The sequence below is a fragment of the Zootoca vivipara genome, chromosome 1 (genome assembly GCF_965207765.1).
Source record: "Zootoca vivipara chromosome 1, rZooViv2.hap1.1, whole genome shotgun sequence".
Classification (NCBI taxonomy): domain Eukaryota; kingdom Metazoa; phylum Chordata; class Lepidosauria; order Squamata; family Lacertidae; genus Zootoca; species Zootoca vivipara.
The window spans coordinates 106,643,245-106,659,079 of NC_142582.1; the positions used below are offsets into that span (position 1 = coordinate 106,643,245).

Here is a 15,835-nt window from a genome sequence, read left to right on the forward strand (position 1 = left end):
AGATTATGGAAGATTTTGGTCAAGTGGCGGGCTTCAAAATCAATAAGACAAAGACTAAAATGATTTTGAAAAATATAAGAAGAGAGAAGAGTGAAGAGATAGAAAAACAAATAGGAATATCGTGTGCTAAAAAAATAAAATATCTGGGAATCTGGTTAACCTCAAAAAATTTAAATTTGTTTCAAGATAATTATGATTCGGCCTGGAAAGATATCAAGAAAGATTTAGATAATTGGAAATATTTGAAACTATCCCTATGGGGTAGAATCGCGGTCATCAAAATGAATATTCTACCAAGATTTTTATTTCTTTTTCAGAATATTCCTATAGTAAAAGGAGTTTCCCAATTTAAAGATTGGCAAAGAGTATTATCAAAGTTTGTATGGCTAGGGAAAAAACCCAGGATCAAGTTAAAAATCTTAGTTGACAAAAAAGAGAGAGGAGGATTCGCCTTGCCTGACCTGAAACTTTACTATGAGGCAGCATGCCTTGTATGGTTAAGGGACTGGATCTTGTTGGAGAATTCAGATCTACTGGACCTTGAAGGTTACACAAATCGTTTTGGGTGGCATGCATACCTCTGTCACAACAAGGCGAAAGCCCACAAGGGCTTTACTAACCACATATTTAGACGTTCAATACTTGAAGTTTGGGACCGTAATAAGGCCCTACTTGAAAAGAAAATGCCCTTGTGGGTGTCCCCTCTGAATGTACTAGCGATCCGGAAGATCAATATGGATAAGAAAGGCCTTATTTATGAAGACATTATTATCAAAACAAACGAAGGTTATAAATTAAAAACGTATGATCAAATCAAGGACAAATTAGCAGGATGGTTGCAATATTATCAAATAAATGATCTATTTAATAAAGATAAAAAAGAATTTGGTTTTGAAGATAAGAAATCTAGATTTCAAATTGAGTTATTAGGTAAAAATTACAAACTGCTATCTAAAATGTATAGTCTACTTCTGGACTGGCATACTATGGACGAGGCTGTCAAGGATTCTATGATTAAATGGGCCAGAGATTTCGGGCACAACATCTCATCCGATATGTGGTCAAAATTGTGGAAACAAAATATCAATTTTACAGCCTGTACTGTACTTAAGGAGAATGTAATGAAACTTGTTTACCGCTGGTACCTAACGCCAGCAAAATTATCTAAGATGTACAGGAACCAGAACAAATGGTGCTGGAAATGTAAAACATCGGTGGGGGAATTTTTCCACATGTGGTGGGGGTGCGACAGGATAAAACAATTTTGGGATCTGGTTTACAATGAACTTAAAAAAATCTTGAAACTTACCTTTCCGAAAAAGCCTGAGGCTTTTCTGCTGGGTTTAGTCGATAAGGAAATCCCAAAATCAGATATAAGATTCTTTATGTACGCCACAGTGGCTGCCAGGATTCTTATTGCTCAGAAATGGAAAACAAATGATATACCATCTATAGTTGAGTGGCAGTCGAAGGTCCTAGAGTTTATGGAATTAGCCAAATTAACACACAGGGTACGTGACTCGGATGATGTGAAGTTCCAAGCTGAATGGAGTAAATTTATAGAATATGCTAAAGGAAATTATCTGGGCATGAGAGCGTTAGGGGTAGTAACATAACCCCTACAGTGTGATGAGTTGTTTGTAAATAGAAAATACGAAGCAAGCTTGACAGAAGTTACCACTTATGGGTTGGAAGGAAGTCACATAGAATGAATTATTTGTAATATGTATGATTGTTAATATCTTTATGAAAAAAATGAATAAAAACTTATTTGGAAAAAAAAAAAAAAAGAAGTGCCAGATCGCACCGGCGCCTGCGCAGACGCCGTGCTTCAGGATGAGAACGCTTCAGGTTGCGGATGTGCCTCCATCATGGATTATGTCTACAACCCGAGGTTCCACTGCATGTATTAATCAAGGAGTACGGTAGTAACAGAGTTTAGAACAAATGGCTGGGACATCTTAACTGCTATCTATTAGGATATTCTTATTAAAGTATCCAAGGGAAAGTCCCCCACCCCCAAGACAATGGGATAATTATATTGACCTACAACATTTTTTTCTGGGCTAGAGATTACCATAATTGGGGGTGGGGAAAAATATTTTTGTAAACCACTTAGAGGTTTACTTACAGTTAAATGCTATATACTGTTTGTTAAATAAAATGATAGGCAGCCACACTGAGCACAATTTAAAATGTCCCGGGATTAGCTGACCTCTTAAGGTAAACCTAAACACGCCCCCTTCTTTCCACAAGCAGAAGCAGAAATCTCAGGTACATATTTTATATGGGAGATCTGTGAGCTACTGTACACATTATAATTTTATAAGTATACACCCCCAAACATTTTAACAGTGTAACCCTATGCATGCTTACTCAGAAGAAAGCCTAAGTATTCCCCTGGAAATGCCAAGAGTGAACACAACAAGCATGTCATGATTGGATGCAGCTCCCAGCTGCATTTGCTGGCAAATGTGGGCTGTTTCTGAGGCTCAATGTGAAAGAGAATTCAGTTCTTCCCTTGTGTACCCTCATATATTATCTCAGGAAAACTTAATTTATTAATATCATTCCATATTGAATGCCTGCACAGAAAAGACTTTTCTCTTTGAACCATTAATGAAATGCAAGCCTAACTTCTGAAAACAGGTGCCAGTTGTTTTCTTTTGAAAATCCTGATGCATCACAGGAATGCATAGCCCAGAGAGAGATATGGAGGACTATACCAAACCCACACCATGGTCGAGCATTGCAAAGAAACGCCCAACTTCCTCAGAGTTTAGCCGTGTAGAGGTGAGCAGATACTCCATGTTCTGCTGGGGGATATCAGGAACAGCAGAGCTAGACATAGCCTGAAGGAAAAGGTGAGAGTTGCTCAAGGCAGCATGAACAATACTGCAGCATGAACAAAATAACTAACCAAAGAGGAGGAGGGGAGGAGGAAAGAGAGAGAGAAACAGCTCTCCAAGACAGATAGGGATCTTTAATTTAAAACAGAGTAAGCTTATTCATGGGAAAAGTGCGACAAAACACCCCTGGGACAGAGCGCTGCACTCTGGCAATTAAAATTGCATTAAAAACCAGATAGGGAAGTCGGAATCCTAAAACAGATGGGCACTGAAGACTGTGTTGTCCTTATTTGTTTCAATATGTTTACCTTTTGGGCAATAGAGATAGTCGCTGATTAATTTTCTTTCTGGGCGCTTCATCTACAACTTCATTGTTCCTGTTTGTAAAGTCATTCTCTTCTGCTTGCTCCTGAAGGAGGCAGACTGCAAAGATTGCATTATGCAGGCAGCCAAACGGCCTAACGCTGATGGAACAGGGCAGTTTTAGTATTCAGAGACAAGGGGAAGAAAAGGACATATTGAATAGAAAAATCACTACACAGTCCCTAATTATTTTCCTCCGAGAAAGGGAGGTTGTTTTAAATAAAAGCCCCATCCCACCCTCAAAATGAACCCCTGGTATCAGTCAATAGGTAATAAGCACATTGCAAGGCACACAGCAGGTCTCTCTAGACAACACAGCAGGACTTCAGGCTAGCAGTATGAAGGGATGTACATTAAGGTGCTGCTGTTAGCAAAGTGCCTTTGAATGGCCATTTCAGTCTGAACCAAAGTTAAAACAGTAATAATAATAATTTTTTTCCTTCAGTAGCACCTTAAAGACCAACTAAGTTTTTATTTTGGTATGAGCTTTCGTGTGCATGCACACTTCTTCAGATACCGAAAGCACACGAAAGCTCATACCAAAATAAAAACTTAGTTGGTCTTTAGGGTGCTACTGAAGGAAATTTTTTATTTTACTTCGACCCAGACCAACACGGCTACCTACCTGTAACCAGTAATAATAATATTATTTATACCCCGCCCATTTGGCTGGGTTTCCCCAGCCACTCTGGGCGGCGTCCAACAAAAAATTAAAAATACAATAAAACATCAGATATTAAAAACTTCCCTAAACAGGGCTGCCTTCAGATGTCTTCTAAAATATGTCACTTGTTACAGACAGCTATAAGTCATAGAATCATAGAGTTGGAAGAGACCACGAGGGCCATCCAGTCCAACCCCCTGCCAAGCAGGAAACAGGGAACATATATTATATTCAGACGGTGCACTGGAGTGACATTCTTTAGTTGTGTGACCTTGGGAGAAAACACAAGTAGTCTTTTGGTCTGAACCATGTACTTTGCCCACAAAGTTCCAAAACATTTTGTTACACATCCACTTAGTATGTTGCTGCTCCATATGGCCAGGTTTCAGCTGCCCGGATCAGACTTGTGCTTTTTTATTTCACTGTGCTCCTCATGATAAGAGCCTATGGAAGAAGCATCCAGGTCTCTCCCTGTCCTGGCTTCAGCTGGGAAGCTCTGACCTTCAGCAAGCACTTGCCTGACAGTCATGTTGACACGGGATGCTTGCAGATACTTGGCACAGACTTGCCAGTCCTCCTGAGAGCAGGGCTCCATAACAGAGTCTTCAGGAAGGTCAGCATGGACAGGCAGCTCCAGGCAAGAAGGCAAAGGCTTCCCCTCCAGGTTGGGCAGAATCCTGGGGACTGCGTGGTACAGCAGGCGGCTGAAGCCAGACATGATCATCATGTCCCCGCTGTGCATGAACATGGCCACAGGGGCTTCATCTCGTTTCAGCCCCCCTAACAAAAATATGGATGACTGTCCAAAACTAGACAGAGGAAAAAGAGAGAAGGCAGTTAGTAAAACTGTAGCTATGGTAGATTTTACCAGCTATTCTCTTCTCAATAGGCTAGGCGGAAGTTCCGCTGCAACTCGGCATAAACATAAAGACCACCAGTGTTGTGCTGTATTGGTTCTTTTTATGTTATAATTTACATAGTATATATGCACTTTCCAAAGCGTTATCTCATTCAACTCCAAAGCCAGCAAACAGCTCCCCACACCCTTCCTCTTATGGTACTTTAAACACATTTATTAGGGGAAGAGCTGTAGCTCAGTGGTAGAACATCTGCTTTACATTCAGAAGGTCCCAAGTTCGATCCCTGGCATTTCCAGGTTGGTCTGGGAGACACCCCTGTCTGAAATCCTGGACAGTCACTGCCAGTCAGCGTACAATTCTGAACCTAGATGGACCTGACTTAAATAATAATAATTATAATAAACAAACAAAATAATAATAACAATGTCATTAATTATACCCTGCCCATCTGGCTTTGTTTCCCCAGCCACTCTGGGCGGCTTACAGCATATATTGAAACATAATAAAACATCAAACATTAAAAGCTTTCCGATACAGGGCTGCCTTCAGATGTCTTCTAAAAGTTACACACAGTTCTTTATCTCCTTGACATCTCAAGGGAGGGTGTTTCATAGGGATGGGGCAACTTCCAATGTTCCTGTACAGGGACAGCCCAAAACATATTAGCACCTGAGGCAAACTGCAAAATGGTGTCCTGCTCCCTACCAGGGAAGAAAGGTGAATGAAGATCTACACCAGAAACAAGGTGTGGGGAAGAACTGAATATCTACATTGGGATCTGCTGCCGCTGTGGATCCTGCCACCCAAGGCGGTCGCCTCACCTTGTCTCATGGGTGAGCTGGCCCTGTTCTTATATAATGGTCAAAGTTATTCTCAGGGCCAAACCACACACGGCACTCAATGGCATGTAGCTTGTCCCAGGTGTTACTATTTTCTTTTACAAAATGCAGCCATGAAGGCTTGGTGGGGTGTTTCTCAACCATCTCCCAATTGGTGATGTTTCTGCTAAAATTTCTTCTCCATTCTAACCCCAATAATAGAAATTATATATTGGCACTTTTCCCAATGTAAACAGTAAAGAAAAAGAAGCACTAAGAAGTACTCCTTCCCTGCTTCCTCCACGGAATAGGTCTTCTATTTTGGGTTGTAGCCTTCACTAACAGTCTGACCTCAGAGTACAGAGAAGAAACTCAGGAACAATGCAGAATGTTAGGATGGACAAAGGTCAATTGACAGGCTAGCCTACAGGGCTATTATTGGGGGGGGGTATGGAATCAATGTTTATAAATGAAATAAACAATGGCTCCCATTGACTTCAGCAATCCTACTACGGTATTCTGGATCAGTAGTCAGTTGCCCGTGAGCTTGATCTGCCACATCCCTACACTTCAGGGAAGAAGTTTATGTTTGCCACACGAAGCCTGTCATTTGTACACTTTAATCAAGATGTGTTAGCTAGAAGATGAAATGTTTGGGTAGCCTACCAGAATGATAGAAGCGGCTGAGAATAGTCCAATTCGGACTCATCCACGTGAATTCCCAGAGATGAATCAAAGTGATAGTAGTTGAGGATTCCTGCTTCTGCTTGGAAACGTGGAAAACCACAAGCTTTAGCCACTTGCTCCGAGAGGAAAGCCAAGTCAGATGGAAAGGGTGTGTAGTGGTTGGCTGAATATTTCTGGTGAAGGAGCAAAAGAACAACAACAAATACACAGAAAAGAATTCCAGAGGAACAAAGTCATCCTATGAACACATCCAGTCGTGACTTAAAGTGAGTTTTAGGTCAATACCTAAAATAAAGTGAGTTTTAGGTCAATACCCACTATCTCCTTTCCAAAGCTGAGGTGGAGGGCAGATTAGGCAGCTTCCCCTACTGGAGTTTCAAGTGTAACATCCATGCAAAATGGGCTTTAGAGCCTGAACTGTCACTTCCTCTGCTATTGCCAACAAGAAGCTCAGTTAGTGCTAGCGGTTGCAGTTGTAGTTCAGACCCAGGAACAAAAACCAAGACACTCAGTATTTCAGACATGATGATTAATATTTTTCACACAGGGGTGACATAGTCCAGAATCTTTCCCCAAATGCCTAAATACAAACTTCCCTGAACTAGAAACCTCAATATGGTTTGCTAAATGTTTCTGATGAGAAGACTGGGAATAGGTGGATTTCTTATTAAGGCCAGACAATAAGCAGATAAGGCTGCAGGCTCATTTGGTTAAGCATGTCTGCAGCATGCTGATAGAAAATTCTTTCTCACTCTACCTCAAGTTTTCAATCTGATTAGAATGTTTTGGCTTCAAATATCTTTAAGAAGCCATGGTGTCTTCAGCAGAAAGCTTGCACAGTGACGTTATGCTTACATTTTCTAACCAGTGCAAAAATAAAATCAACAAATATTTGCTATCATATTATCTTCCTGTTATACATCGCCAAGAGGCTCTGTTGTCCTTGAATACCTTTGTATTCCAGTTATAATGGTAACCCAAAGTCACCCAGCGAAGCTTTTCCAGTAAAGTTTTTGAGGCCCGTTTGCTGGAACTTTTGTTTCTGAAAAGATACAAAAGAAAATTAAAAAAAAAAAAAATCAATTTCAATTATGAATCTCTGCAAGAGTTTCATACAGAAAGCCAGGCTTCTGATGCAGCTTAATACAATTCTTAACTTTAAAAAAGCCTGGCCATAAAGCTTGATTCTCATTATTATTTGTACAAGTGTCAGTGAGTTTTGATCTGTGCTACATTTTCAACAATAGGTTCAATGATAAAAATATAAAGCGAAAAAAATGGGCTGTGAGCTGAAGAGTTGATTAAGGCAATTCACAGAAAGTATTTTGGAAAAGTGAAATGGAACTATGGAAGGGTGAAGAAAAGCTGGATCAGATGTGTATTTCCAAGACTGGGAAAGATGTCAATTTGTGTAAGAGGCTTAATGGAAAGCTGAGCTGGTCTGACTGGAGGAATTTAAGTTCCACCTTTGAAACATATTTGAATCTAAAGTAAATGAAATCCATTCCATTTTTCTCTAGCGACAATATGGCAGATTGCCTATCAGAAATCATGTAGGATTGCATGTGATAATGGTAAAAATATTATGTTTCCCAATCCACAGATAATTGCACATTCCTGTAACTTTTTATTTCAAATCAATGAAATACTAAGACACGCACCTTGGGGGCCTCTGTTCAGAGGATTTTGATAAATGATAGTGCCAAGTGGCTCAAATTCATTATTATTATTTATCACTTGTGAAGACCCTAAAATATATTTTAAAGGGTAGTAGCTGCTGACAGGCTTAATATCCAATAGATACAATACAAAAGGAAAACAAGATGGGGAGGGTGGAAAAAAAGCACACAAATTCAGGCACCAATTCTTGAAGTTACATAATCTCAATAGCAGTATCTGATCTGGAAAGCTGGGCATCCCTATCTTTAAGTGCACAGGAAGAAAATCCAACTTGCACCCACTACTACTATCCTTTTTTAACAGAATAAATTATCCCATTTTCTTCCTTAATCTCACCGGGGGGGGGGGGCGGGATCCAGTTACTTTTACGCAATAACTTTTTAGCACTGCCAGTGACACTGAGATCCACAAGCAGCCCCAAGCTTCCAAGACACAGACAAATTGCACTGATTTTGGCACTTGCAAATTAATTTTCTAAGTTTGCCTAGAGCAAACTATGTAGTTGACCGAGAGACACAAAGTTCACGACATATTTTTAGTAAGCTGCTCAGGTCTTCGTATTTTCACGTAGCTTCACAAGCAATTGCTGTCCTGCCTAATATGATATTCCACGCTACTGAGAACAAAGCAGCAGGGAGAACTGCAGGTCGGGATTAAAGAGCTGGGTGAGTGGGAGGAGGAACAGCAAGGGAGTTTGGCGATTTGGTTGAAGAACACTGACACATCTTGGCAGGGTGCCCCTAATTAAGATGGCAGACAGCGCTCGCTGCACAGCAGAATTGAGAGGCATCAAAACTTTGAAAACTACAGAAACTCCGGAGTAGCAAATAAATGGCTGTAGGTCACAGATCTATGCGTGGAAAGGTGCAGGGAAGCCTCCAGGTCTCCCAAGAGTCCTCCTACATTGAGTTGTGTGTGTGTGCAATTCAATTTGGTATATTCAAGCTTATAATGCTTTCCCCCCCCCCTGTATTTTTTTGGGAAGCTGCCTAGCATGGCTGGGGCAACCCAGTCGGTTGGACAGGGTTTAAGAAATATATTATTGTTGTTGTTGTTATTACTGTTATTCTTATGGCATCACTGTCTTTGGTCACTATGAAATTAGCTCCAAAACAAAAGAGAATGGATATTAAAAGTTTGTCAGTGGAATCTGCTAGCAACCACCAGGTCAAGGCAGAAACCCAACATCTCTGACCACGGAAAGGAGTCAACACCACATTACCCTAAAAGCAGAAACATACTGTCCTCCAAATATTTATTTATTGGGGTATTACTAAACCACCAACTCGTTATAAGTTAATTCAGACATCAAAACCAGAGAACACACCCCAAAGCCCACATTTGGGCAATAAAAAAAGACTTTTAAAATAACTGAAAAAGAAGAGCAAATCACCCGACTTTACCATTTAAGGCTTCCCAGGGCAATTATACAGTCACTGTTGAAACCCTTTATCCTGGTGCTGGAGGAAAGTTTTATAGAGGTAAAACTTCAGCGTTTAAATTTCATTGCCGGGTCAAATAGAACCGCCAGCCTTTACAAATAACTGGCTCCATGTGCAGATAATGGCAAGTTTTAATTACATTACTCTGCAAGAGCATTTCAGCCACATTTAATGCTTTGGCCCCTTTGCTTGACTGGATGCCCAACTGTAATGTCAAAAACTCAGGTCAAACAACTACAAACAAGGTTAATTCACTGCGATGCTGCAAAAACTGTATCTCCAAAACTGCTTGAGCAGCGCAGCTTCCTCTACTGCTCACAGAATAATCAAAGACAAAAAAATCCTCAGAGAAAGAAGTTGAGGTAGAAGAAATGATCAAGGGAAAAGGGGAGAAAGCCTTTCACTTTCTTGCCTAAGTCCAAACTTTCAACTGCTTACATGATTTTGTGTGCATTTTTTAAAAAAGTAAATACCTAGTTTGTTTCAAAGAACAAGTTGGTTAGTGTTAAATAATCTGAATAGAAATATGTTAGCTCTTAAATGGAACCAAAGACAATACTAGACACTTAAACCATAGTTAAGAGACTTTATTATTTATTTATAAATGTATTTATATATAACTATTCATAAAAAATCAGAGCAGTTAAAACAATTGTGCATAAAAATTCAATAAAAACAATAAAGAAGTTGAAATCAGAAATCAGCTGATTATTGTGGATATGCTCTCAACTGTCTGAATAACCCTGACAGAATAGAAGCTTTCAGCAGGCATTTTAATGCTGAAACAGCAGGTGCCTGCTGTATCTACTGGCAGAGTATTACACAATACTGGGCTGATGAGACTAAAGGCTTGGATTCATGATGTTGTTGAATGAGCCAACTCTGGGAGTAAGCAATGGCACTCATACAGATGGGCTCAGTGATTATTGAAGTGGGTTATAAAGGGGATATGTAAATGACCTTTTATCAAATTGCCTTGGGAATATTTGGAGCCAGGACATACCGCAACTGATGCTGACTCTTCCCCCATAGATCAGTGGTCTCCATAGAAGACATGTGCATATCCAAATTGCACACATTAGGCTTCTGGGTGTACGTCTTCAGGCACTGCTTCACCCAGTGACGCTGGCAGCCCGGAAGGAAGGGATCTGGGATAAATATAAACCCTAGACAAAAATGAAGGTGGATGGGGAAGAGATTGTTAGGGCCTCTATACAGTACATGTGAGCACTGAAAAGAACGTTGAGAAACAGCAGGAACACAGAGCTTACAAATTTGCAACCTATGTCCTTCAGAAACAATACAGGTTGCTATAAGCTGTTCTCCCAACTAAATTTGTATCATATAAAAATTGTATCATAAATAATGAGAGAAGCAAACACCACATCAAAAAGTGCTTCCTTGCCCCTTGCTTGTCATACAAACACACTCACCTGGATAGTTTTTGAGGCCATAGGCTTTCCATTGATTAACTGGACGCAGTCCTGCTCTGTAAGCATCGTGATCACTTACTGATGAAAAACTCAGGGGAGAGCTGACAATCTGGTGGAGGAAAATTGAATATGAGACACCTGAAATGTGGCCCACAAAATCTGGCTGAATTTTATTAGCTGGTAGGAGTTGTGCCCATCACCAACCCTACTTTGCCCCTTGAAAGGAACTGAGTCTTGACTGTGATGTCAATATGTTTCAGAGAGGCTAAGTTCAACTACAAAAATAAGCACCAAACTTCCTCCTTAGCTCAGAGTTGAGGGTGCCTTGTCCCTTACTAAGCTGCCTGACGGACCTCTCCAGGGCATTTTCCCAACAAGAGCAGAGAAACCAGCCAAGTCTTGTGCTGAGTTTGGACATGCCCAGAAAACACCTTGATATTTCTCGAAGTCAGCCTTCAAAAAAAGCAGTTGAGGGGAGGAAGAACCTTGCCAGTTTAAATATTCGTACAAATAAATCTGTGGAGAAGGCAAGTTTATACTAAAAGTTCACTAAAATATTTTAATTAGCAGCACAGTTCATTGGATAGTGTTAGCTTTAGATTCAATGGATTATCAAAGTAAGTCACTGGGGACAATGAAGCAAAAGTTAATAGTGTTTTTCTGAAATAAGTGGGCCTGATGTTAGTTGTACTGGGGCTGTTTGCTGGACTGTGCCTACTATCTTTTAGAGTCTGTTACTATAGCTTTAAAATGGAAATAATAGGAAACCCAGGAAATTGAACTTACACTCAATTTTTCCCATTGATGCATACCTATCACACTGATTTGCGATGCTTCCTGAAATCTACCAGGTTGTAAAATATCTGAGTCAGAGGCATGTGATATATTTAGAATTTCAGCTCTTCAAAGCAATATAGTATTTGTTTTCATTACAGGGGAACTGTCAGATACCGGTAGTCAATAAAGCAGCAGTTGCTTCTCTGGACCTGTGATGGTTTTTGTGGCACATTTTATTTCTTGATTCAGTAGGTTGTGCGATACTGAAACCTGAAGTCACAACGTTCTGACAAACAGCTCACTTTTCTGTCTGCACCATAATCCCAACATTATGTACGATTATGGCTATTAACACGGGGATTGCTAGTGCTAGAAAGCCACAACATTTTATAGCATGTGGCAGAGTAGAATCCCAATTTCAAATGGGATAATGCATTAGTTTCCAACTCTGGTGGCTATGTGATTTTAATTGAAATTACAAACGATGCTGAAGAAATAAGAGGGTGATCCTAATTATGCAATCTTGAGGTCTGAAGAGCTTCTTTCTGTGACAGAAATTCTCCTTGGGAGGGCTGTAATTATACAGCACTCATTACAGTATTAACTGAGGACCAGTAAACCTGTCTAAGCACTGGTGCTAGTCGGAAATTGTTAATACCTAGTAGTCACTTTTAATATGTTACTCTTAATGAAATAAAAAGGGATCTTTTGTTACTGAAGACAGTGTTAATCCTCTGTCACCCTGAAAATGTCACCTTTATTGTTAATTTTCTCTTCAGTAGTTAATTTCCTGCAATAGTCAGAAGATAATGGGATGAGGTGGGTAAGAAGCAAGAGGCAAGACAGAATCTTCCTTTCTGCAACATGTCTGATAATAAGGCAAAGGAGCTTTTTTTAAAAAAAAGACAGGGAAGAGACAGAACACACAGTGGAGAACTAACTAGTAAAATGCATAACACAGTGAGCACTCCTAAGCAGTTTCCTTACAAAGATATAATGAACTTTTGTGACTTGTCACCAGTGTTTAAAGCCCATTGATAAAAAGATCAAGCACAGAGAAGAACAAATGTAATTCGTACATTTGCCATACACAAGGATGATGATAATGAGAGGCACTGTGGATGTACCAAACAAGCGAGTGGGCCATGATACAGGTCTCTCCTTCCAGCTTTAAAGAGCAACCAAAGGGATAAGAAATCTACATTAAAAATGTTCAACAGCAATATTCCAAAATTAGGACAATTGTCTATGCATTCTTATACAATCTATTAGGGTCACCTCCAAATATTTGCAAAAGTAAATTCAACAACAGGAGACATTACCAGAGAACAACGATCACAACATCTAGGCTTCTGGCAACTGAGTCTGCTCTAAGGAGACCAAGAGGATGATGGGGGGCAGGCAGTGAGTTCCAGAGATAAATTTTTGTCTATATCAGGGGTTGTCAACCTGGTTCCTCAGGCCACTAGTGGGCGTTTCAGGATTCTAGGTGGGCGGTAGGGGGTGCTATGGCACAAGCTGAATCCTCCTTTCATCGAGCACTGGTGGGCGGTAAGGAAATTTTACCATCAAGAAAGATGCATTAGTTGGGACACAGGTGGCGCTGTGGTCTAAAACCCACTGAGCCTCTTGGGTTTGCCGATCAGAAGGTCGGCAGTTCAAATCCCCGTGACAAGGTGAGCTCCTGCCAACCTAGCAGTTTGAAAGCATGCCCAAAATGCAAATAGATAAATAAGTACCACTCCGGCAGGAAAGTAAATGGCGCTTCCGTGCACTGCTCTGGTTTCACCAGAAGCAGCTCAGTCATGCTGGCCACGTGACCTGGAAAAACTGTCTGCGGACAAATGCTGGCTCCCTTGGCCAGTAAAGCGAGATGAGCGCCGTAACCCCAGAGTCATTCGCGACTGGACTTAAGAAACTTTACCTTTAGATATAAAAAGGTTGACTACCCCTGGTCTAAAGAGTTTTTAATAAGTTTCATGTTGTTTTCAATAAGTACTGTATAAATTTAGCATTTAAAAAAAGAGTTAATCATTTCAGATTCCTCTTTTTATGCAATTTTATACAATTTATATCGCATTCCCCTTAAACACTTTTATCAAACTTTGACTCCATTGCCCAGATCCAATGAGGAAAATCCCTGTGAAGAAGCAAACTTCCATTCATAAACCAGCTGATATGGATGCACAAATGTTTCTGGATGTGCACTCTATTTGCAGGGTAATGCTAATCTGGGCACCACTAAATTTGGCTGAGTCTTTTAGTGGCACAGAGATTTGCATATTCATCCAGCCTTCTGACTCTTACAACTAGCTGCCCTTAATTATCAACGGGTTATCTTTTTTTAACTACCATACTTCTCCGTTGTCATGTGTATACCAATTATTTTTCAAAACAATGGCTAAGGCACTGTGACCAGTAAAAAGATTACCCTATTGTTTATTTATTTATTTCATAAAATGTATATGCCACTTGATTGTTAAAAACCCCCAAAGCAGCCCCTTAAATACCAAGTAGGTGATTGTAACTTTAGTTTTCAGAGGCAAGAACCTAAGATCAGATAAGATGCATATTAAAATTGCCTTGAGGCTCATACAAAAGACAATTCATAAATTTAAACAATTAAATAGTCTTTAAAAGATTTAGACTTAAGAACCCAAAGCAGAAGTAGCTAAAGGGAGAGATATTCAGAGAAAAACCAGAATGCCCTCCCCACCTCACTAGTTTTCTACCTAATTGCAGCAACAGTCATCAAAAAGTTACAGGTAGGTAGCCGTGTTGGTCTGAGTCGAAGCAAAATAAAAAAATTCCTTCAGTAGCACCTTAAAGACCAACTAAGTTTATATTTTGGTATGAGCTTTCGTGTGCATGCACACTTCTTCAGATACACCAGTAAGAAGTGTGCATGCACACGAAAGCTCATACCAAAATATAAACTTAGTTGGTCTTTAAGGTGCTACTGAAGGAATTTTTTTATTTTGCTTCGACTCAGACCAACACGGCTACCTACCTGTAACTAGAACTATGGAAGGCACCACATTGAGCCGCATGAAATGGAAGTCCATCGTGTATCTGAAGAAGTGTGCATGCACACGAAAGCTCATACCAAAATATAAACTTAGTTGGTCTTTAAGGTGCTACTGAAGGAATTTTTTTAGTCATCAAAAAGAATCTTGACATCGTAGTGTATGTAACATATAGCTTTGGCCCAGGTGATTAACAAGTAGAAAAATGTTCAAACATGGATATGACTTCATTTATTATGTGGTGCCATAGTGGTAGAACGTTTGTTACACATCTTCAGGCTGCTTCTCAAGGAGCTTTATGAAATTAACAGGCTTAAAGTCTAACCCCATTTACCTGGGAGTAAGCCTCACTGAACTCAATGGGACATACTTCTGACTGTAACTATTGAGTTCAGTGGAAAAGATTAGAATGCTGGTGACAGATCAATAAACCGTAGCATTTGCAAGATGCTAATCTTTTGAAAATGCCATGAATATCAACGTCTCTTTGCTTGCCCAGCAAAAAAAAAAAAAAGATATCCTAAAGATAACCAAGCGCTTCTCCGAACCCCGGGATGTTCTAGCGCCCGTTACTGAATGGGCTGAAATACACTAGTACTGTATATGTGAGTCCACTTATACAAAACAAAGCAGAATCCTGTATTGCTTCACATTGCACGTGTGTGAGTCATATTTTTGAAGGCTTGTGGCTGCTTGCATGCAGCGATATGCTGTACTAGTTTCTTAAAAAAAATAAAATTAAAAATCGACACCCTCCCTACCTGAGGAATTCCACACCTGAGTGCACCTGTTGTGGGTGGCTGGCCTAACCCCCCCCCAAAAAAATAACCTCAGTTCTGCCACAAGAGGAGCCTTCCCACCTCCATCCATCCATTCGGCATTCCTGCTAAGCTGCAAATACAGAGGCAAAAACTGTACCGAGGATGGAGGAGAGAAGGTTCCCCCCGGCACATGCAATAACCCGGAAGGGGCAGCTGTCACCATGGAGACAAGAGCGTGCGTTGGCGGAGGCGGTGTGGTAGGGTACTACCGCCCGGTTTACCTGCCGCGCCGCTGGCTTCGAGAAATCAATGGCCCCGCAAGAGTCCGAGCCCTCCCACCGCCGGTAGAAGCGAAAGAGCCGGCGGAAGGCGTCCTCGCCACCCTCCCGCGCGGAGACAGCGCCCGCCGCCATCTTAGCGCCGGGAGTGACCTTGCTCGCCCTCAGCGGAAAGGGCAAGAGCGCGCCTCCCCATT

The 15,835-nt window shown here is 40.7% G+C and overlaps 1 protein-coding gene across 2 annotated transcripts; it reads right to left on the bottom strand.

Annotated features, from left to right (window-relative positions):
* Window positions 1-2,963: 2,963 nt before the first annotated feature.
* Window positions 2,964-15,774, bottom strand: ALKBH1 (alkB homolog 1, histone H2A dioxygenase). 2 transcript variants are annotated; one of them, XM_035107954.3, is made up of 6 exons: window positions 15,642-15,774; window positions 10,797-10,905; window positions 10,367-10,529; window positions 7,193-7,283; window positions 6,221-6,414; window positions 2,964-4,685 (listed from the first exon to the last, which is right to left on the bottom strand). In XM_035107954.3, the coding sequence occupies exons 1-6, from the start codon at window positions 15,771-15,773 to the stop codon at window positions 4,262-4,264; spliced, it is 1,113 nt and encodes a 370-aa protein (XP_034963845.1). In that variant the 5' UTR covers window position 15,774; the 3' UTR covers window positions 2,964-4,261. The 2 variants fall into 2 exon arrangements, with proteins under 2 accessions (XP_034963845.1, XP_088511145.1); XM_088655019.1 differs by lacking the exon at window positions 15,642-15,774 and adding an exon at window positions 12,653-12,751.
* Window positions 15,775-15,835: the final 61 nt, after the last annotated feature.